Below are 23,046 nucleotides of genomic sequence, written 5' to 3'. Positions count from 1 at the left end.
TGTTCATGCAGAACATGTGTTTTATGAGGAATATTAAACAGCCGATATGCCAGTACAATAAGCAACTAGTTACTAGTGAGAATTGGTGCTTGAAATGACGTACTGTGGATTTGTTCTTCCTAGTCACGTGTGTTCAGTGTGATGTGATGAAATTAGATTGAGGAACGAGCATCTTTTCACATGCTCAGGTTTTCACAGCGCTGCTTTCTGTTCGGGATGATCCCAGATGGTTAACATAGCGATGTCTGCAGTATTGTCTATTTCTAAGTGCACTGGTTAGGGTTCAGGACATTGGACACTCTGAACTGCTGCAAAACTCCTATTTCTGACTGACTTTGTTACATAATGTGCACTGCCTTCCAGAAGTGCTTTATTGTGAAATAAATTACTATTTTTATTCGCCAAGGACACATTCAATTGATCAAAAGTGGCAGGACAGATAAACACTGCTCTTCTGAACTTTCTATTCATCTGTGAATCCTGAAAAATAAAATACATCACAGTTTCCACACAAATATTGTGCAGCACAACTGTGTCCAACACTGATAATAATCAGAAATGTTTCTTGAGCAGTAAATCATCATATTATTCTGATTTCTGAAGATCATGTGACACTGAAGACTGGAGGAATGATGCTGAAAATACAGCGGAGCATCACAGAAATACATTACACTTTAACACAGATTCACACAGAAAACAGATGATTTAGATTACGATAATATTTCACTATTTTTACTGTATTTTTGATTAAATAAATGCAGCTTTGTTGAGCAGAAGAGACTTCTTTAAAATTCTCAGTTATTCCAAACTTTGAGCAGAGGAGTATTTAGTTAAGTCTCTTATGGTTGTTGAGCAGCTTGTGTGAGTTTGGCTTCAGTTGTGTGTTTAATCAGAGTTTGTGAGGAAACATTGCTTCTGTTTGTCATTACAGCACCCGCCGCTTGCTTTACCGTGTGTGTGTGTGTGTGTGTGTGTGTGTGTAGTGTGACGTTAAGAGAACTGTAAAGTCACTATCAGCACACACACACACACACACTGATAAACTGATTCACGGCTCCAGACTGAAATGAACGGAGTCTGAACGACAGAATTCATGTTTACTTCATCCCAGTCTGGATCTGATGCTGTTGTGTTATGTCTGTCATCTCATTGGGACTCTGTATACTGTGTGTGTGTGTGAGTGTGTGTGTGTGTGTGTGTGTGTGTGTGTGTGTTTTACTGCTGCCTGATCTCTGATGCTGTGATCTTCCTTATCGCTCTTTCTTCTCTTCTTCCTGATGTCTTCTGTTTGTGTTTGTTTTCTTTCCTTATCTTCTCATTCCATCACTCACGCTCCTCTTGTTCTGTTGTGTTCACCCCTCCCCCTCACATGCCCCGCCCTTCCCTCCCTCTTGCTCCTCCCTCCCCGGTCACAGAGGCCACACCCACCGCCCCGCCCCCACGGCCCTCTGCGCCCCCGTTGCCCCGCACTTCCTCTTTGACTTACTCCTCTCCTCCCCCCCCAGTGTCCCCGAGCTCAGGCGCCCTCCCCTCCGCCCCCCGTGATGTGGCCCCCGTCCTCGTGTCCAGCCGTTTCGTGCGCCTCGGCTGGCGCCCCCCAGAGGAGCCGCGAGGGACCGTCCTGACCTACGCCGTCTTCTTCTCTGAGGAGGGAATCAACAGGTACGTGTTCACCCGTGGCTAAAGCTGTCTCAGCACTGCACATCCTAATCCATGCCTCGTTATGAATATTCAGCTGGGAACACATGCTATATAGATATAATTTGAACACTCAAAACAATAGCTTACAGAAAATAAGAATTTATTTCAGTTTACATGCTATAAATCTGTTCCTTATTGTTGTTTCATGCTGGTAAATGCATGATCTAATACTAAAATAAGAGACCTTGTTGTAATGTGTTAAATGCTAACATGATTTACTGTATTAGTAAACACAAACCAACAAAAACTGCTTGTGAACAACATTTATTTTTAATGTTTAGTGTTCATTGATAACATTTACAAGATTAAAAGAGTAAAGCTGAGTTTAGAGCATTATTCTGTCCTTGATAAAAGACAACATGATCAAACTAGCAAACATATGAGTGAAGACTGTGTGTGTGTGTGTGTGTGTGTGTGTGTGTGTGTGTGTGTGACAGGGAGCGCAGCCTGAACGTGACGGAGGCCGAGGGTCTGCAGCTGACGGTCAGTAATCTCCGGCCGGAGGTCTCGTACTCCTTCAGAGTGCTGGCGTATAATGAGCAGGGGCCCGGAGAGAGTTCAGAGGTCATCCGACTGTCCACTCAACCAGAGCGTAAGAGACACACACACACACACACAAATATTGAAATCTGCAAACCCAAACGAGGTTCTGCAGTGCGTCCTGTGTTCCTCACCTGTGTTCCTCATCTGTGATGCTTCTGTAGTTCTGGTTCCTGGTCCAGTGGAGAACCTGCGGGCAGAAGCTGCGTCTGCTTCGTCCATCCAGGCGTCCTGGGATCCTCCGTCCCACACCAGCGGTCCGGTGCAGAGCTACAGACTGCTGTGGACCGAGACCTCCACTGGCAAAGAGCAGGTCAGAACCATATTAACTGCTCATCTTCTTATTATGAACAGTCTGTTATTAGTGTTATGACAGAGTCTGGATCGGTACAGCTGCTGACGCACGAGTGCTGTGATTGGTCGGAGATGTCTGTAGGGCGGGGCTCACTGAAGGCTCATTAGCATGTTGTGTTTCTTCAGAACGTGGAGGTGGTGGGTCAGAGCTACAGGATGGAGGGCCTGAAGAAGTTCACCGAGTATTCGTTACGAGTGCTGGCGGTCAATCGACACGGTCCGGGCCTCTCTGATAAACACATGCTCATCACCACGCTCTCAGACGGTAAGACTAGTCAACGCACATTAATAAAACACTACTTACTGTAGAATATACTACAGGTATTTTACAGCACCTTCAGAAATTGACGGAAATTGAAAATCTTGCAGAATTATTATTATTGGGGGTTTTTTTTGTAAAAAAGGTGTTATTTTAATATCAAATTTTTTTATTACGGTTTTGATTAATATTATTCATTAGTTTTTTTTTTACATATGTATTTTCTGTTTTTTTTTTTTCAGTGGCTATATAGTTTTTTATTAATTTTATTTAATTTCTAGTTATTACTAGAGTTAAACTAAATGAAAAAATAGCTGAAATTAAATTCTTTGCTTGTTTTATTTGCTTCAATTAATATTAATTTTATTTCAAGTAATGAAAAGGTTTTTTATGGTTTTAGTTTTTATTTTATTTAACCATAATAACCCTGACTTTTCATTTGACTGATAGACTATGTCTAAGCCGTGCAGTTAATCACACACTAACGATGGCTGTGATGTGGCAGTCATTTTCAGGCCGTCACATCTGAAGCGTCAATCAATGTCACAGCGTGTCACTCAACTCTGACAGTCTGACATGAGATGTTTGAGACACGTTTGATTCGTTTGCAGCTCCACTGCGTCTCCATGCAAGAAACAGCCGGGATGTTACCCTTCAATTCAATTAGAGTCCCTAGAGAGAGAGAGAGAGAGCGAGAGAGAGAGAACACACAGACACGCCTTCCTGATCACAAAATTAATATATTTATTAACAGTCGTCATCCTGGCTAAATGCATTCTGGTACTGGTGCATTAGATTTGTCCAGGAGTGCTGGATGAAAATGAAAAATAAATAAATAAAATACATATAAAAAAAATTATAAAATATATTTTAAAGTATTAATAATATAAAACATAAAGTAAACATAAGTAAAAAAAATGAATAAAATAAAATATAATACAATAAAAAACATATTTTTTTAAATATATATATATATATATATATATATATATATATATATATATATATATATATATAGATTTATTATTCTTTTTTATTTGTTAAAATATTAATAACAAAATGCTTTTTAAAATATTAATAAACTAAAATATATTTTAAAATATTCTAACAAATATTAATAAAATAAAATAAAATATACAAAAATATTAAAATGTATTTTAAAATATGAATGACATATAGCATAATATAAAATGTTTTAAAAAGCTGAAGCGGGTTATGTTCTGCAGCTAGCTGTCTAACATCAGGATATTGATTTATGTGTTAACCTCAGGATTATGTTTGCAGTAATTGTCAACGATTCAATCTCCGGCTCTTATCAGCATCACCCAGCTTGAACTGTTTGAATGGAGCCTGTCGATGTCCTGCAGATTCAGAGATGTGATGAACACATTACATTTGATTCATTTATTTAAGCATTTAGGAAAGCTTTTATTTAAAATGAATTACAAATGTAGAATACACTGAATTATATTATATTGTATTTCTTTTATTATATATTTGGATTTATAAATCTGATGTAATAATTAGTGAATAATCAGCACCAGTGGTTAAAGCCCCATCAGTCCAGCACTGGTTTCTAGCTGACGTAACATGAGGAGATGCAGCACAGAAAGCTTCTTAACATGCTGCTCAGACCTGCTGCATTCTCCCACTCGCTCCCATCCTTTCCCAGAATGCACTCCTCTGACTCTTTGTCTCATATTGGCGTGATTTTCTCCAGATGTCTGTGCGAGCAGCTTAACCCGCACGTGTCTTTCTCTCATTGGCCGCAGTGTCTCTTTGCATTAGCTTCAGTGCAGCTCTAAGAGGCTGTGTGAATTTATTGCGTGTCAGCTTCCATTAGAGACACACAGCAGAATGATTCAAATGAGACGCTGCTGCTCCTTCCCCATTTCACTGCTTAATTAAAAGCCCTCGTGTCACGCTAATGAAATTGTGTGGTGGCATTCTACACACACACACAATCACACACATGCATATCCATGCACACACACGTCTGCGCACATATCCATGCACACACATCGCAAATCACGCTCAGTGGAGGAGTAGCAATTGCAAAATCACAAACACTCATGAACATGCACACACATTCACAAAATGACACATGCATGTACAGACTCGCATGCACACACATATGAGCATGCACACACACACATGCATGCATACACAAACATCCACACGTACATATGCATGCTGACACACACATATATGGTTGCACAAAATCACAAACAACACACGCATTCATGCACACACACACACACACACATATTCATGCACAAAATCACACACTCACACACAGTCTTTATGTTAATCCTGTCTCCAAACTACTAGTCCTGACCTGCAGAGCCTCTCTGATACCGTCTGAAGCCTCACTGACAGATTGATTGTGTTCCTCTGATGGAAGAGCATCCATCTGCTGCTGTCCCACTGGAGAGAGATAGATCCCCTAACTTAACTAAACTGGTTAACTATCTCCAGGGCCATTATCAGGTGACCCGTGGGGTGATTAGTGTTGGTCCTGATGACTGTGGTGTGTGTTTGTGTGTCCGCAGTGCCCAGCGCTCCACCGCAGAACGTCTCACTGGAGGTCGTCTACTCACGGGTGAGTTATGATTCATCTGCATTCACTCAGCATTAATTATTGCTGCTCTGAAACATTGAGCGTTCTGTAAAGCGCTGTAGAACCAGCGGTGGCTTGACTAGTCCTGGTTAACAGGTTTGGTGACGCGTGTCGTCGCTCTTCTCTGGATAACGTGTTTCTCTTCTAGTGTAACACTGTGTTCTCACACTGAAATGAACTGCTTTGTCTGAGCGGCCTGATAAGGGATCGTTTAAGACAGGAAATTGGGTTTCATTGTGTGCCGCCGTGCTTCTGCTCGTCCAAAGACCAACAAAGAGCCCAGAATGCATTGTGTCTGTGTGACGCTGTGCAGAATGATGATTGAGCAGCGCTCCGTCTCTATCACATGTGTGTGTGTTCAGGGTTGTGCAGTTGTGACCCGTACGCTAATGAATCTCTCTGATGTTCTTAAGAATAGAATATGAATGCAATGGCAGTCTGAGACTGAGACATCCGGAGTGAATTCACAGCTATATTTCACAAACTTGCTCTTTTCTAGCGGGCAGAGCCACAGCGATGCATCATGTTCAGCAGGGTCATTTCCATGCGGAAACATTTTCATTTTTCACTGGAAAACGAAAGTGTGTGTCTGTGCATCATTTGCTGTGCTGCTCGTGGTTGTTAATGTGTGAATCAGACGGATGGCCTCTATAGAGAGAGGACAGGTCAGAGAGCCACGGGACGAGCAGAACAACTACAGGGACTGCATCCTAAATATTTATCGATTTCATGAGTCGTTAACTCGCTTCTCTTTCCATTAGGATTCAGTCGCCAAGCTCGTTTTGTCTGATGAAGCAGAGTGATGTGGAATGTGAAGTCAAACAGAATAATTACGTGCTTGACCGTGTAATAAAAGACTAAGACAATAAAAAGAGTTGACTTAATGATATTTGTTATTACAAGACCTTTTTGTTTTTAAGATTTATGCTTATTTTGAAACATCAAAAGTGTATGTGTGTACATATTTACATAATTACAGAAATATATATATATGCTACATAAGAAAAACGTTTAAAGACAAATTGTGAGATATAAAATAAGGATTGCGATAAAAACAGTTCCAAGAAAAAGCACCAGAATTACAAGATATTACAAGAAAAACTTATAATTTTGATAGAGACTCGCTTTGATAGAAAAAAATTATTCATTGAAATTTACTAAATTTATTTTTATGGTAAGTGGTTGCAATCAGTTTATTTTAGCTACATTCAAATAAACAAATTTTAGTCAAAGTTAATCAACTAAATTAGTTTTATTTAAATATAGCTAAAATATTTATAATTACATCTCTTAATTTTGAGGGAGAATTTGAGGAAGAAATGAGTCAGATTTGTGAGATAAAAGTTACAGTGTTGGGGAGTAGCTAGGTACAAGACTAACTATATATTTTTAGTTTCGCTACTTTTAAACAGTGTAGCTTCTCCTGTAGCTAACTACTTTTTCCAGAAAGTAGCGATGTAGCGCGACCAAACGTAATGCTTTGCAGCGCACACATTTAGGTTTGTTTTACAAGCAATATTTAAAATTTAATTTAATTCAGATTTACTTCTGCTTAGTAATAATGTAATGTGCTATTGTCACTTTTATTATTATTTTAGATTTATATAGCTTTAAATGCATTTTATTTCAGTCATGGAATTAATAATTGTAATACTTCAACGTATTTTATTTCAGTTAGTTGCCAAAGCACAGATGAGAATGCATTAACACTCGCTCAGTAAGATTCTCTCTAATCTTTAGGACCGAAAGATATACTGTAAAACACACATGCATTGATTGCATTGATGACGACCAACTAATGTATATGTCTGTTACTCATTTCAAAACACACACACACACACACACAGAGATCCACACACACAGATCCACACAGTAACACATTGTTCTGAGTTGATTCTCACTGTTCAACACGGGATAATTAACACCATGATGGGGCCAAAATGATGATCCTGAAGTACTGCCATAATCACACACACACACACACACACACACACACGAGCTGTAATCAATGAAGATTACTCTCTAAGCCCAGTATCCAGTGCCAGTGAATGTTGATGAAAGGTGCGTGTGCCGAACATGCTGCGGGGCGTGAGGTGTGGAGGATCGGACGGGTCACCGTGATGAGGCTGAGGTGGGATGGACGTGTCGCATTGGCAGCAGTGCAGTGTGAATTTTAATTGCTTTATTTGCATGCTAACGGGCAGATGGCACAAGCACAGTCTCACTGAGCCACCGAGCGTATGAAGGCATTCCTGAACCCTGCAGTTTATTTCTGTTTCAGAGCTGTTTGTGAAGGTTAATCAACCTGTGTTTGGATAGAGAGAGAGGTGCTGTATACTAGTCCTAGTAAAGGTTGTGTTGACCCTCTGATGTTTCTCATCAGTACGTTGTGCTCGTACTGAAGACCCTGTCAAATCCTCTGATTTACTGAACAATTAAATGCCTTTTCTTGCATAATTAACAAGCATCCATGTAGAATACAGATGGCTGGAAAGGTCTGAACAGCAATAAAAAAAATTGGAAGCAGCAGCAGTTAACATGCATTTAAGAAATGAATGCTTTTATCCATGAAGGACACATTAAATTGATGAAAAGTGACAGTAAAGGCATTTATGATGTCACAAAAGATTTATATACATAAAAAAAAATGCTGTCCTTTTGAACTATTCATGCATAAAAACAATTCTGAACAGGTTTATAACAATTAACTTAAACCACACAAACCATAAAACCTTTTTTTATGTTTTTGCTACTTGAAATGAATTCAACTTTTTAAAAAAATAATAAAATAAAATACTAAGTTTTGGGGTCATCTTCATATATTTCAGCACAACATTTCTTTTATTTTCATTCTTTTCTTTTCTTTTGAATGCTACTGTACAATGGCTTCCACAGAAATATTGAGCAGCACAACTGTGTTCAACATTAATAATAATCAGAAATGTTTCTTGAGCAGTAAATCATCATATTATTCTGATTTCTGAAGATCATGTGACACTGAAGACTGGAGGAATGATGCTGAAAATACAGCGGAGCATCACAGAAATACATTACACTTATACACAGAGAAAACTGTTTTAGATTATAATAATATTTCACAATTTTTATATACAGACTTGGTAAGCAGAAGAGATTTCAAACATTAGAAATGTACCAACCCTATGGTCATATTGTGTGTCCATTTGTAATTTAGCATTGAACAGAACAGATATTCCATGTGCTGATGTTGAGATGATCTCGTGTTTCTCTCAGAGCATTAAGGTGAGCTGGCAGCCGCCGCCTGCAAACACGCAGAACGGATTCATCACCGGATACAAGATCCGCCACCGCAAAATGGGCCGGCGGGGGGAACAGGAAGCCATCGAACCCAACAACCTCTGGTACCTGTTCACCGGTGAGTGTGTGTGTGTGTGTGAGAGAGAGACGCGTGTGCATCTGAACTGAATCTGCCAGATTCATGTGTTCCTCCTGCGCCACACTCCTTTGCACGCTTTGTTTCTCTAGCGCTAGATTCTATGCATGCTAAAGAAGTTGATGCATCATGGCAGATTTGTCGTCCTCCGGGGCTTCTGGAGCGGAGATGCATGCTTGTTTGAATAGGATTTCAGATTTTTTTGGAAAATCAAATTCATTTGCATTATTCCCTTGATGGATATCTCGCTAAGTTGCTATATCTGAAGGGATTGATTTCACAGTGCCGCTGGAGTGTGTTATGCTAATTCCCCACACTCCGGGGTATTCAGGGATGACAGCGCCCTGCTATCATAATTGCATTTTTTTATCTTTGCACATGATGGAAATGCATCCTGATCTGTTTAGATGAGGTTTGCAGACCTTGTTTACCTTGCTGCCTTGACTGATTGCTGTTTTCTAATTAGAATCACAAATAATAATCGCGCACACACACTCACACATGTTATTTTCTTCTCCTCTGACTCTGGCTCTTTGTGTATTGTCTGACAGGATTGGAGAAAGGCAGCCAGTACAGCTTCCAGGTGGCAGCGATGACGGTCAATGGCACGGGGCCCAGCAGCGAGTGGCACACGGCCGAGACGCCGGAGAACGACCTGGACGGTGAATATGACTGCACACGCACACTGCAGCACTAGTCCCTCTTTAGGGCAGCTTGAACCAGTCTGGGGTGGTCAGGCTGGTCAGTTGATGGTGTTTCGAAGGGTTCAGCTCTTGCTACGTGAAACTTTTACACCTTCGTTTGTAGTGAAGACGCAGTTTAAGCAGAGAATCGATGCGTCTGGCTTCAGTGTGTCTGAGTTTAGAGCGTCTGCGAACACAATGAAAGTTAAAAGCGCACATCAATCAGCATATAATAGATGAAGATGTATTTGACATTTACATTATCTTTCAACTTGACGCAGAGCACCGGCATCGTCTGTTTCTAATGGAGTGCTTTGAAGACATCGTCGGCGTGAGAATGTGATCTTTGAACGCAACGTGTTTCTTTGTGAAGATGAAATGCGTGGCGCGAGGTTTGATCAGTACCTGCTTGAGCTTCACTCTACTTTGCTGCTTTGAGAGAGTCATTAATCAGAGATGATCTGTGCCTGAGGGAGAGAACACCGGCAGAGTGTTGAGCTTCATAAACGCTGGAGGAGTCGAGGCTTCCTGCTCTTAGACGAGAAGAGAATCAACAAAAGGATTTTCAAAGCAAAAAAAACAACAGAATAGAAATAGAAACGTAATATGATGCATGTGGAGAAAGAGAAACAGTTCAGTCAGAGGACAGAGAGCAGCTAGAGCGATTAGTGAGTTCTGGAGTTTAGAGAGTTCTGGAGTTTAGAGATCAAGAGAGTTCTGGAGTTTAGAGAGTTCTGGAGTTTAGAGATTAGAGAGTTCTGGAGTTTAGAGAGTTCCAGAGATTAGAGAGTTCTGGAGTTTAGAGATTAGAGAGTTCTGGAGTTTAGAGAGTTCTGGAGTTTAGAGAGTTCTGGAGTTTAGAGATTAGAGAGTTCTGGAGTTTAGAGATTAGAGAGTTCTGGAGTTTAGAGATTAGAGAGTTCTGGAGTTTAGAGAGTTCTGGAGTTTAGAGAGTTCTGGAGTTTAGAGAGTTCTGGAGTTTAGAGATTAGAGAGTTCTGGAGTTTAGAGATTAGAGAGTTCTGGAGTTTAGAGAGTTCTGGAGTTTAGAGAGTTCTGGAGTTTAGAGAGTTCTGGAGTTTAGAGATTAGAGAGTTCTGGAGTTTAGAGAGTTCTGGAGTTTAGAGATTAGAGAGTTCTGGAGTTTAGAGATCAAGAGAGTTCTGGAGTTTAGAGAGTTCTGGAGTTTAGAGATTAGAGAGTTCTGGAGTTTAGAGATTAGAGAGTTCTGGAGTTTAGAGAGTTCTGGAGTTTAGAGAGTTCTGGAGTTTAGAGAGTTCTGGAGTTTAGAGATTAGAGAGTTCTGGAGTTTAGAGAGTTCTGGAGTTTAGAGATTAGAGAGTTCTGGAGTTTAGAGATCAAGAGAGTTCTGGAGTTTAGAGAGTTCTGGAGTTTAGAGATTAGAGAGTTCTGGAGTTTAGAGATCAAGAGAGTTCTGGAGTTTAGAGATTAAGAGAGTTCTGGAGTTTAGAGATTAGAGAGTTCTGGAGTTTAGAGATTAAGAGAGTTCTGGAGTTTAGAGAATTCTGGAGTTTAGAGATTAAGAGAGTTCTGGAGTTTAGAGAATTCTGGAGTTTAGAGATTAAGAGAGTTCTGGAGTTTAGAGAGTTCTGGAGTTTAGAGATTAGAGAGTTCTGGAGTTTAGAGAGTTCTAGAGTTTAGAGATTAGAGAGTTCTGGAGTTTAGAGAGTTCTGGAGTTTAGAGATTAAGAGAGTTCTGGAGTTTAGAGAGTTCTAGAGTTTAGAGATTAGAGAGTTCTGGAGTTTAGAGAGTTCTAGAGTTTAGAGATTAGAGAGTTCTGGAGTTTAGAGAGTTCTAGAGTTTAGAGATTAGAGAGTTCTGAAGTTTAGAGAGTTCTAGAGATTAGAGATTAGAGAGTTCTGGAGTTTAGAGAGTTCTGGAGTTTAGAGATTAAGAGAGTTCTGGAGTTTAGAGAGTTCTGTGGTTTAGACATGAGAGTTCAAAATTTTAGAGATTAGAGAGTTCTGAAGTTTAGAGATTACTGGGTTCTAGAGTTTAAACATTAGAGAGTTTTGTGGTTTAGACAATATAGTTATAGAGTTTAGAGATTAGAGAGTTCTCGAGTTTAAAGATTAGAGAGTTCTGTGGTTTAAAGAGAAGAGAATTCTTGAGTTTAAATATAAGAGAGTTCTAGAGTTTAGAGATTAGAGAGTTCTAGAGTTTAGAATTTAGAGATTAAAGTGTTCTAGAGTTTAAATAGAAGAGAATTCTGTGGTTTAGACATGAGAGTTCTAGAGTTTAGAGATTAGAGAGTTCTGGAGTTTAGAATTTAAAGATTAAAGGGTTCTAGAGTTTAAAGAGAAGAGAATTCTGGAGTTTAAAGATTAGAGAGTTCTAGAGTTTAGAGATAAGAGAGTTATGTGGTTTTAAAGAGTTCTAGAGTTTAGAGTAACTGTGTAGAGTAATTCTAATTCTGGAGATTAGAAATTTCTAGAGTTTAGAGCGTTCTAACTCAAAAATCACTGAGAACTCAACACACAGGAAGCTGAATTTCAGTCAATCCATCAGTCAGTCTGTCTGTTGTTCATTTGTTCTTTCATTTGTTTGTTCGATCATTTATTCTTTCATTCTTTCTGTCTTCCGTTCATTTGTTTGTTAGTCTGTTCTACATGTCTGTTGGTCAACCGTTCGTTCATTTGTTCTTTTGTCTTTCTGTCTGTCTGTTGTTCATGTGTTTGTTCTTCTTTCGTTCGTTTGTTCTTTCATGTGTTTGTATCTATCATGTATCTATCATTCTGTCGGTCTGTCTCAAGTCAGCATTGAAAGTTTTGCTTTTGTAGTTAAAAATGATTAATTTTATTAGAATTTAAAAAAATTAATTCTACTTTATTACATACTAATTCTTTTTTTCTACCACATTTTTAAGTCCTTCTGGCTTGAGTTCTCAGGTGTCTCTGCAGCAGTGATTCCAACATTGAACCTGTTGAACCCAGCTGCGCAATGACCTCGTTTTATTTATGTCCTTTTCTCTCGTCTAAAGAAACTCAAGTTCCCAACCAGCCGAGCTCTCTGCACGTGCGTCCGCTGCCCAACAGCATCATCATGAGCTGGACGCCGCCGCTCAACCCCAACATCCTGGTGCGCGGATACATCATCGGCTACGGAGTGGGCAGCCCATACGCCGAGACCGTGCGAGTGGACAGCAAGCAGCGCTACTACTCCATCGAGAACTTAGGTGAGATCCAGAGATGCTTAACTCCACGAACGCTACTTTTATATGCCAGTTCTGTCAGGTCATGTGATCAAAGAGTCATTTGCATTCATTAAATCAGAGAGGCTTTCATTCAGATCATTAATTATAGATCATTGATCACACGATGATGCAATCCGAGCAGCACTCATCAACATGTTATTATTTGGAAGCTCTTAAGTGCTTGTTATGAAAAGTGGTGCGATTTCATTTACTGAAATGACTTCCCATTAATTTATTCATTATGAAGAATGAAATAATTTGAATGTTTTATTTAAAGGCATCTAATTTGAAAACAAGTGAGGTGTAGATTGAGTTTTTCTCACCGTGCATTACAAAAGACAAATGGAAACATTAATATTCATGAGGAGGTGCGGTTAGTTCGGCACTCATGAATATGTAATGAGAGTTTGTTCAAGATCAAACAAGCACACCAATGTTTTATTTATTCTGTTTTTCTGTGATTACCCAGAAAACTGATGTCAAGAGGACTTTACGACTCCCTCGATAGCTTCATTAAAGCTTGTTAGTTTCGTCAGCCGTTTGCCGAGAGCTGCTCTTGTGGTGAAATTCTCACATCTGCTTGACTTTTGTTCTCCGAACGCTGAACTGGCCTCCTCTTACCTCTATTCTGGACTAAAATAAAGCCATGTCCTTATCAATATTTCACATGGAATCCACAGGTTACCATGGCAGCGATATTGAACTGAGAGCAGCTGCCCAGAAGGAAAAGAGAATCGAATGGAAAGAGGAAAGAGCATCTTCTGTTTCTTTGTTCAGGGTTTCATACAGATACAAACAGAGTCGTAAATGAATCTTTCAAAGCCTCGATCAATTACAGCCTCGGAATTAAAACAGTCCTGTCCTGCGGCGCTGCTGGAAGCAGACAAGTGCCTCTCATGTACTGATGCTGCTCTTATTATCATCAAAAATAACTTTATTTGAATTTCCTCATCTGATGTCTTGCTTTCTTTGCCATTATTTTTTTTTCTTCTGCACTTCTGCTGCATTTATTTTTCCATGAATCACTGAATTGTAAAATGTTCAAGTTCAGGAGACCTTTATTTAAACAGCATTTTATACAATACAGGAATATTATAAAATCAGCTTCACGGTAATAAACAAAAAAGGGTCAATATTCAGCTCAATTCAGTTCAATGCCAATGTTGCAAAATGTAAATGCAAATTAATTATATAAAATTGTAATTAGGGCTGTCAAGTTATTAATTACATGACAATGAATGAATCAAATTAATGAATTAATGAATCAGTCACTCACTTGATTTGTTCAAATGGCTGATTAATTCAGAAACAATTCAATTTACTCTTATAAATGAATCACTGACTCACTTGATTTGTTCATATGTCTGATTCACTTAGAAACAAAGCAAGTGATTCTTTATGAATCAGTCACTAAATTGCTGCAGATATTGGGGAAAAGCATCTCTCTTGCTGATGTGTTATTGCTAAACTACATCATATGATATAAATATAAGGGTAATTTTTTGTTTGTGTTTATATCTTGATTTTAGGCTCATTGTGTGTGTGTGTGTGTGTGTGTTTGCAGAGCCCAGCTCTCATTACGTCATCTCTCTGAAGGCCTTCAATAACGCGGGTGAAGGAGTTCCTCTGTACGAGAGCGCGGTCACCAGATCCATGTCAGGTGGGTCAGCGGAGCGTCTCACGTCTGTTTAGATCCTTTCTGAGCTTCTCTTCCCGTCTGAATATAACCTTGTGCTTCAGTTTGCTGTGAAATGATGAAAATGATGAAGATTATGAAGTGAACACATGGAATGTTACAAGACGGAAACTGAATCAATGTGGTTGATGAATCACTGAATCACGAGAATGAGATGTAAATAAAACTGAACAGTTTGAATTGATTCAGTGATTCAAATAAATCAATATTTTTATTAGAAAGCATCCTTTTGCAGCTCACTGATGTCTCAGAAGCGGTCTAGTTAGTTCCCTCAGTAGGGTCTGTGTCTCTCCTGATACTGACGGGGTGAATCGCTCTCGTGTAGATGTGTGTTCGTCTGATGATGATGACTAGGTTGTGTAGTTGTTTCTTCACTAACTTGTCTTCTCTCTCTGTCTCTCAGGTGGGGCTGTAGATTTATCTGATTTTCTGGGTGAATCTCACGTGCGGCTTATATTTCACTTCAGAATCAAAGAAACAAACAAGAAAATGTATTTAGCATGAAGAAAATGCTAATTATTTGAACAGCATATTTTTGAGCTTATTTAAGCACATTTAACCTCAAAATTCCCATTCCTATATTAATTTAAATTCAGTATAAATTAATTTATAAAAATATAAAAATGTATGTAGCCTGAAGAAAATTAAGTGTATTTTAAAAGCATGTTTTGGTTCATATTTATGCACATTTAACAGTATAAAATAAGTAAGAATAAAATATATTTAGCATTAATACTACTGTACCTTTATATATGTGTGTACTTTTGCAATATAAATATTTTTCACATTATAGTCGGCTGCTGAGGATTATAGTTGTAAAATGTATTTTGTAATGTAAAATGTTTTTCATTTTCTTCATGCAGAATCTAATTTTAATTTAGGTTTTGTGCTGAAATATCATTCATGTTTGCTGAGATTCACCTGTACACAAAAAAAATGGTAACTTAGAAGTGGTAACATAAATTAACTTATACAATAATGTATTGATTGAATAATGAGTTAATGTAGTTATCTGTTTATTATTTATTTTATTTTTTTAGTTTTTTGGAATTATTTATCTATCAGTTTTTTATTTATTTATTTATTTATTATTAATTTCATTTATTTATTTTTAGTAATTAATTCATTTTATTTATATATTTTATTTGTTATTGTTTTGTTTATTTTTTGTCTATTTATAATTAGTTTTTTATCAGTTTGTATTTTTGTTTTTGTTTTGTTTATTATTTTATATTAATTAAATAATGCATTTGTTTATTAATGTATTTATTCATTTAAATTTAATGTAGCTAAATCCACCTAAATACGTGAATTCATAAATACGTGAATTTTCACTGACTATATCTGCAGGTTACCACTTTTCACTTTTTCTAACTTTCACCTTTACCTGTTTGTGTCACTATCTAGAGCTCAATGTTCTTCTTCTGTGTCTCTTTTTTCCTCCTCTGTCACTCCATTTTCCACTCCTTTATTCCTGATCCGTCCGGTCCGCTCTCATCTGTGATCATGTATGATTTGCTGCATGAACATGACTCCACACAGACCCCTCAGACACGTCCGATGACGATCTGTTCCATCTGTTTGATAAATTCCCTACCCCGATCCCAGACACGTCCACGCCCATGATTCCTCCCGTAGGTGTGCAGGCCGTGGCGCTCACGTCCGACTCTGTGCGGGTCAGCTGGGCCGATAACTCCATTCCCAAGAACCAGAAGACCTCGGAGGTGCGCTACTACTCCGTCAAGTGGAAGACCAGCCACTCCACCAGCGGCAAATACAAGGTCAATACTCAAATAACACAGGGATACCATGGTAAACCAATATGGGATTTAGTCCGTACCATAGTATTTACCCTGTGAATCAGATCACTACGCTTATTCGTGTGTAAGTGCTCGACACTAGTCATATAGATGCTAGAAGTGTTTTTTTTTTCATGTAGTTCATGTTTTTCTGTTCTGATGAGTCTGTGTGAAGAGCTGTGTAATCTGAAGAGTGATAAAAGACTAAATGTAATCACTGTGCTGTGATCATTGGGAGTTCTTTACTCCTCATGACGTGTGATTGTGTTTCAGTCGGCTGATACTACAGCTCTCAGTCACACCGTCACGGGTCTGAAGCCCAACACCATGTACGAGTTCTCCGTCATGGTGACTAAAGGACGCAAGTCCAGCACATGGAGTATGACGGCACACGCCACCACATACGAAGCAGGTACAAGCACTCACAAGCGTTATGTCCTTCTTGTGTTATAAAACACTGAGTATACTGCGCTATATAACAGATAAAGCCACCTGATGATCAGAGCTGAGTCCAAAGAAAAAGAGAAAATAGTCAAATGCAGTCAATGCTTTCAATTGTAAAGTGTTTTTCATTTAATTTCCAATAAAACTTACTATTTTAACCATTAATTACTATTATGGTATGTATAGATACAGTAGTTTAGAGGTTCCCAAACTGGGGTTGGAAAAATGCTAATAATGATGAAATAAATCAAAAATATGTGAAAGTGAAAGTGACGAGTGGCCAAGTGTGGTGTCTCATACTTGTAATGTGTGCTCTGCATTTACCCATCCAAGTGCACACACATACACACACACACACAGATACACACAGACAGACACACACATACAGACACACAAACACATGATGGTAGTACTGGTTTACATGGACTCTCCATAGGTGTAATGGTTTTTATACTGTAAAAACTGTATATTCTATTGCCCTACACCAACCCTACACCTAACCCTAACCCTCACAGGAAACATATGCATTTTTAGATTTTCATTTAATATAATTACTCAGTTTGAGTATAATTACTCATTTCGGGTTTATATTTGCTCAGTTAGGGAATATAATTGCTCAGTTCGGGAAAACAATTACTCAGTTTGGGAATATAATTACTCAGTTCGGGAATATAATTGCTCAGTTCGGGAATATAAATACTCCGTTAGGGAATATATTTGCTCAGTTTGGGAATATAAATACTCAGTTTGGGAATATAATTACTCATTTCGGGAATATAATTTCTCAGTTTGGGAATATAATTACTCAGTTCGGGAATATAATTGCTCAGTTTGGGAATATAAATACCCAGTTTGGGAACGTAATTGCTCAGTTTGGGAATATAATTTCTCAGTTTGGGAATATAATTACTCAGTTCGGGAATATAATTGCTCAGTTTGGGAATATAAATACTCAGTTCGGGAACGTAATTACTCAGTTTGGGAATATAATTTCTCAGTTTGGGAATATAATTACTCAGTTCGGGAATATAATTGCTCAGTTTGGGAATATAAATACCCAGTTCGGGAACGTAATTACTCAGTTTGGGAATATAATTTCTCAGTTTGGGAATATAATTACTCAGTTCGGGAATATAATTGCTCAGTTTGGGAATATAAATACTCAGTTTGGGAATATAATTACTCATTTCGGGAATATAATTGCTCAGTTTGGGAATATAAATACCCAGTTCGGGAACGTAATTACTCAGTTTGGGAATATAAATACCCAGTTCGGGAACATAATTGCTCAGTTTGGGAATATAAATACCCAGTTCGGGAACATAATTCCTCAGTTCGGGAACATAATTGCTCAGTTTGGGAATATAATTACTCATTTCGGAAATATAATTGCTCAGTTTGGGAATATAATTGCTCACTTCGGGAATATAATTCCTCAGTTTGGGAATATAATTGCTCAGTTTGGGAATATAAATACTCAGTTTTTAAATATAATTACTTATTTCAGAAATATAATTGCTCATTTTGGGAATATAATTACTCATTTTGGGAATATAATTGCTCAATTTGGGAATATAAATACTCAGTTTGGGAATATGATTGCTCAGTTTGGGAATATAATTCCTCAATTCGGGAATATGATTGCTCAGTTTGGGAATATAAATACTCAGTTTGGGAATATCATTTCTCAATTTAGGAATATAGATACTCAGTTTGGGAATATAATTACTCATTTCGGGAATATAATTGCTCAGTTTGGGAATATATTTACTTGATAAAGTGCCTCATCCTGTATATGTAGAAAAACTGTGATTATGAAAGCGTCTTTACTCCAGAAATAGATGCTTTTATTACTGTCTAAACTGTAGTGAAGACATGAAACATCACTCTCATGCGAGGCCTCAGGGTTAATGAAGCTGTTTAATTAGTTTCTGTGTAGGGCCGGAATTAAAGAACTGCTTGTCATCTCTGAGCGTTGGATAATAAAGTCACAGGTATCAAATGTGTAGTCTCATATACGATGTGTGCAGAATACATCAAAAATCCTCTCTCTCTTCCCATTGTTCAGCGCCGAGCTCCGCCCCTAAGGACTTGACTGTGATTGGCCGAGAGGGACGTCCACGAGCCATTTTGATTAGCTGGCAGCCGCCGCTAGAAGCTAACGGTCGAATCACAGGTGACGCTCAAACACACATGAAACGACGGGATAAAAATTCAGCTTGAGATGGTTTGGTATGTCCATCCAAATAATAATAAATGAAACTGTTTTCAGGACACAAATAATCCCATGTGGCATTTTTTTTTCTGCCCAACATATTAAGCTAAATAAGTGTAGTAAATGTGAAGCTCTATAAAGCTTCATGAAATCATTATAAGTAAAATAATTGCTTTTATAATGTATTTTATATAAAGGCTTCAAGGAAAGTGTTACCAAAGGGTTTCCTTCAAATGTGGCATAGGGGAATGTATTTTCTTGGATTAAAATATATGGACAGCAACGTATAGTTTTAAATGCTTATAATATATTAAAAAATATTAATATATATTAATAATATTTGTTTTATATATATATATATATATATATATATATATATATATATATATATATATATACACACACACACACACACATACACACAAATTTTTTATTATAAAATATATTTGGCTTTTTTTTTTCTTTTCTTTTTTTTTTCTTATTTATTTATTTATTTATTTATTTATTTATTTGCCATATGGGATATAAAAAGTTATGATACTGTGAGGGCCAGAAATTCATAATAGACTGTTAGTTTAAGTGATTAAAACACACTCATTGTCACACACGGGTGTTTCATATGTCTTAGCACAGACGTGATGCTCCTCTTGACCTTCATCTGTGTGTGTGTGTGTGTGTGTGTGTGGCGGGTGTGGGTGTGTCTGTGTAATGGGACACACACAGTCCCATTAAGAGGCTGTTGAGGTTTCGTCTAGCATTTGACTAGCACATGTATTTTTAACTCGCCCTTGTTTTCCTCCCGTCACACTCACATTCTCACTCACCAGAGGTTCGACCTTTGACCTCTGAGTCAGCCCCGCACTAACCTGTTTAACCGCAGCAGTGCTGGTTTAACCCCTGCTCGTCTGTGTCAGGTTATATCCTGTACTACACACTGGACAAGAACATGCCCATCGACGACTGGGTGATGGAGCCCATCGGTGGAGACCGCCTCACACACCAGGTCATGGACCTCAACCTGGACACCGTCTACTACTTCCGCATCCAGGGCAAGAACGCTAAAGGAGTGGGGCCGCTGTCGGAGCCGGTGCAGTACAGGACGGCCAAAGGTGAAATAATCCTCTGTGCTTCACTCACACTAAACCAAGGAAACAATCAGACAGTCTGTCATCATTAGTGATTCACTAACGGATCAGATGCACCGTTTTCACATTAAAATATGAAGGAGGTCCAGCCATACGACCAAAAAGATATATTTTAAATGCATTTCAAAATATACAAAAAAATCCTAAAAATGCATTTGTTTGTGCATATTTTTGCATAAAAATACATTTCAAAATATCACATTTGAAGAAAAACTCAAATTCATCATGGAACCTGCTGTAAAGAATATAGAGAATATAGATCAGACTCTGTTCCATGTTTTGTGTGTGTTCTGCTCCCCATATGTTTCCATGCCCTTATTTGGTTCTTCCTGTTCCCTGATTAGATGAAGGTGACACACACTGACAGACTTTCTCTCTCTCCCTCTTTCTCTCTCTCTTTCTTTCTTACAGTTGAGCATCCTGACAAGATGGCCAATGATCAAGGTAAGCAGATGATCTCGTGATGTTTCAGTAAATAGCTCAACCATGTGCATACTGAACAACACTGAGCCTGAAGATCTCCATCAGGTTTAGAGAAAAGCAGCACTGCATCAGTGTCTCATCAATGGATGCTCTGCAGTGAATGGGTGCCGTCAGAATGAGAGTCTGATAAAAACATCACAATAATCCACAGTGCTCCAGTCCATCAGCATCTATTGATGAGACATTGATGCAATGCTGCATTTCTACTAATCTGTTCCCATGAAGTACCGACCTGTGTGTGTGTGAGTGTGTGTGTGTGTGTGTGTTAGTAACAAAGAGCACAAATCATTTATTTCTCCCCAAACTCCCAGCTCTAATCTCCATCTCGTCTTCTTTTAAACACATTCCCCTTCACAGCCGGTCTTCAGAGCTGATAATTCTCCGTCTGAATGGTCTGAATTGTAAAGGGTTGTTGTTAGGAGTGCTCTGAGTGGCGTGTTGTGTTAGGAATAGTGCGGTGAGAACGGCTCTGAGGAGAGACGCGTGTCACTTTAATGAGAGTTCCTTCCGTTAATTAAGACGCGCCGCAGCAGGAACGAGCTCCTCGGATGCTTTAATAGACATCCAGAGAGAAACGTTCAGAAGAAGATAAAAATGTGGCACTAGACCCAAGATATGTGAATAAACACAGGGTTTTACTTGATTTATTAGTCTAACCGTCTAATACACACAACACAGGATTTAGGAAACAAATAATACATTTCATAGGCCTCTATTATTGTAAAAATTGTAATAAATAAGTAATAAGTTTTATGAATTCAATTAATTTCACATTCTTTATTTTAATTATTAAAATGTATTATAGTTTAGTTATACCATTAAAACAAGATCCAGAGAAATCAAAATAAACTGAATTTGAGGAATAATTAAATGTAATTTGGGGGGGGGGGGGGGATTTCATAGGGCTCTAAAAAATATTTTTTTTATTATTATTTGTTTCATGATTTTAATAACTTATACATACTTTATTATCATACTAAAACAGAATCTCAAATTAAAACATAATTTGGAGAAAATAAAATATTTCAATTCATTAGAAATAAAGTAATCTAAAAACATAATAATTTTAGAAAAATAAAATGGATTTTCAGTGTTAAAAAATTTAAATAACAGATTTTATAGTGCTCTAAGAAATGTGTTTTTCTTGTGATAAATTGTTTAACTGTTTCATGATTTCAGTTTAGATAGATTTAGATAAAGATAGAATTAGATTTGGATCAAATTAAAGCAGAAAACAGAATTTGTGGAAATAGAGAAAAGAGGTGATTTTATGTCAATTTCTACTTACATTTCACTGCTGGTCATATGCTGTCCATAAACCATGTGTGTGACAAATAAAGATCTTGAAAATCTTGACGTTTTGTTACATTATCCAGATGTATCCATAATGGAATATGGGGAGAAAAGTTGATTTGGTTTGGTTTTGACACAGAGTGAAGGGAATATTCTGTTCAGGTTCGCTTCAGGCGTTGACAGACAGACAGGAGAAACAGAAGACAGCGTTTCACTCTGGAGAAAAACTAGAGTCGTTTTATCTAAATAGTGCAGAGTTTCTCCTCGGTGCACACAGTCACTGCAGCGAGCGAGGAGTGTGTGTGTGTGTGTGTGTGTGTGTGTTTCCACACTCATAAATCACAGTAAACATCATCAGGGCCGTGAGACTGATGTTTGACAGGTTCCTCGGGTCCTGCTCCACTTAAACACACACACACACAGGAGTCTGAAGATCATCAGCACTGGAAATACACTCCGAACGCTCCAGATTCTCCTCCAGAGCCTCATCCACAGTTTATTACACCGAGAGCCGGAGAGGAGCTCTCGACACACACACGAAAGCTCTCCCAGATCGTCCTCGGCGGATCTGAAGAATTATTATAGAGAAGACCGGGCACTTTCAGATCGAGCAGGGATCATACAAAGATTCTTACGTCAAGATATACCTTTTCTGCAGAAACAAAATGACAGCAGATTTTTGTCTTGTTTTTTTGAACAATGTTCCCAAATGAAGTGACTTTATGCAATATAATCAGTAATAAGTAATAATAATAATAATAATAAAAAGTCTAGTAGTGGAGTAAGACAAATACCTGTTTCTCCTTTAAATGAAGTGGATTTTTCTGATTCCACTGAAGATATTGCTCTTGTTTTGATCCAAAGCGCTCTTCATTTTGACTGTAGGTCTTAAAAAGTCTTAATTAACGTTTTCACAATTTAAGGTCCCAAATGTTCCTAAAGCACAGCACAAAGTCATAAATTCATAGTCAAAAATGTTACATATACTGCAAAAATGCTATATTTTGATATACAGATTTCCTGAAGATGCCAAATGAAGACAAAAACCCTTGATTTCTGAGAAATCGATCGAAATGAAGTGAGTCAAAACAAGAACAAATCTGCCAAACAGGAGTGAAAATGATTTAATTTAAAGATTTTTTTTTCTGAGCCCATCGGCAGACATAGTTTTTATTTTTAAAAAGCTCA

General features: G+C 38.0%; 1 protein-coding gene across 2 annotated transcripts in view; it reads left to right on the top strand.

Annotated features, from left to right (window-relative positions):
- LOC128014924 (netrin receptor DCC-like) overlaps positions 1-23,046 on the top strand; it is a 123,078-nt gene that overhangs the window by 82,562 nt on the left and 17,470 nt on the right. The window contains exons 8-21 of one of the 2 annotated variants that reach the window (XM_052598636.1): positions 1,506-1,662; positions 2,139-2,293; positions 2,406-2,554; positions 2,722-2,860; positions 5,407-5,456; positions 8,727-8,868; positions 9,438-9,548; positions 12,571-12,765; positions 14,348-14,443; positions 16,088-16,260; positions 16,552-16,690; positions 18,791-18,898; positions 19,852-20,046; positions 20,494-20,526. In XM_052598636.1, the coding sequence (XP_052454596.1) occupies positions 1,506-1,662; positions 2,139-2,293; positions 2,406-2,554; positions 2,722-2,860; positions 5,407-5,456; positions 8,727-8,868; positions 9,438-9,548; positions 12,571-12,765; positions 14,348-14,443; positions 16,088-16,260; positions 16,552-16,690; positions 18,791-18,898; positions 19,852-20,046; positions 20,494-20,526 (1,842 nt within the window). Of the gene's footprint in view, positions 1-1,505; positions 1,663-2,138; positions 2,294-2,405; positions 2,555-2,721; positions 2,861-5,406; positions 5,457-8,726; positions 8,869-9,437; positions 9,549-12,570; positions 12,766-14,347; positions 14,444-16,021; positions 16,261-16,551; positions 16,691-18,790; positions 18,899-19,851; positions 20,047-20,493; positions 20,527-23,046 lie in introns of both variants that reach the window. The other variant, XM_052598635.1, reaches the window with a different exon arrangement.

Source organism: Carassius gibelio, chromosome A5 (genome assembly GCF_023724105.1).
Source record: "Carassius gibelio isolate Cgi1373 ecotype wild population from Czech Republic chromosome A5, carGib1.2-hapl.c, whole genome shotgun sequence".
In the NCBI taxonomy this organism is placed as follows: Eukaryota; Metazoa; Chordata; class Actinopteri; order Cypriniformes; family Cyprinidae; genus Carassius; species Carassius gibelio.
Note: the sequence above shows the minus strand (reverse complement) of the source record. Positions and strands in the feature narration are given on the sequence as shown.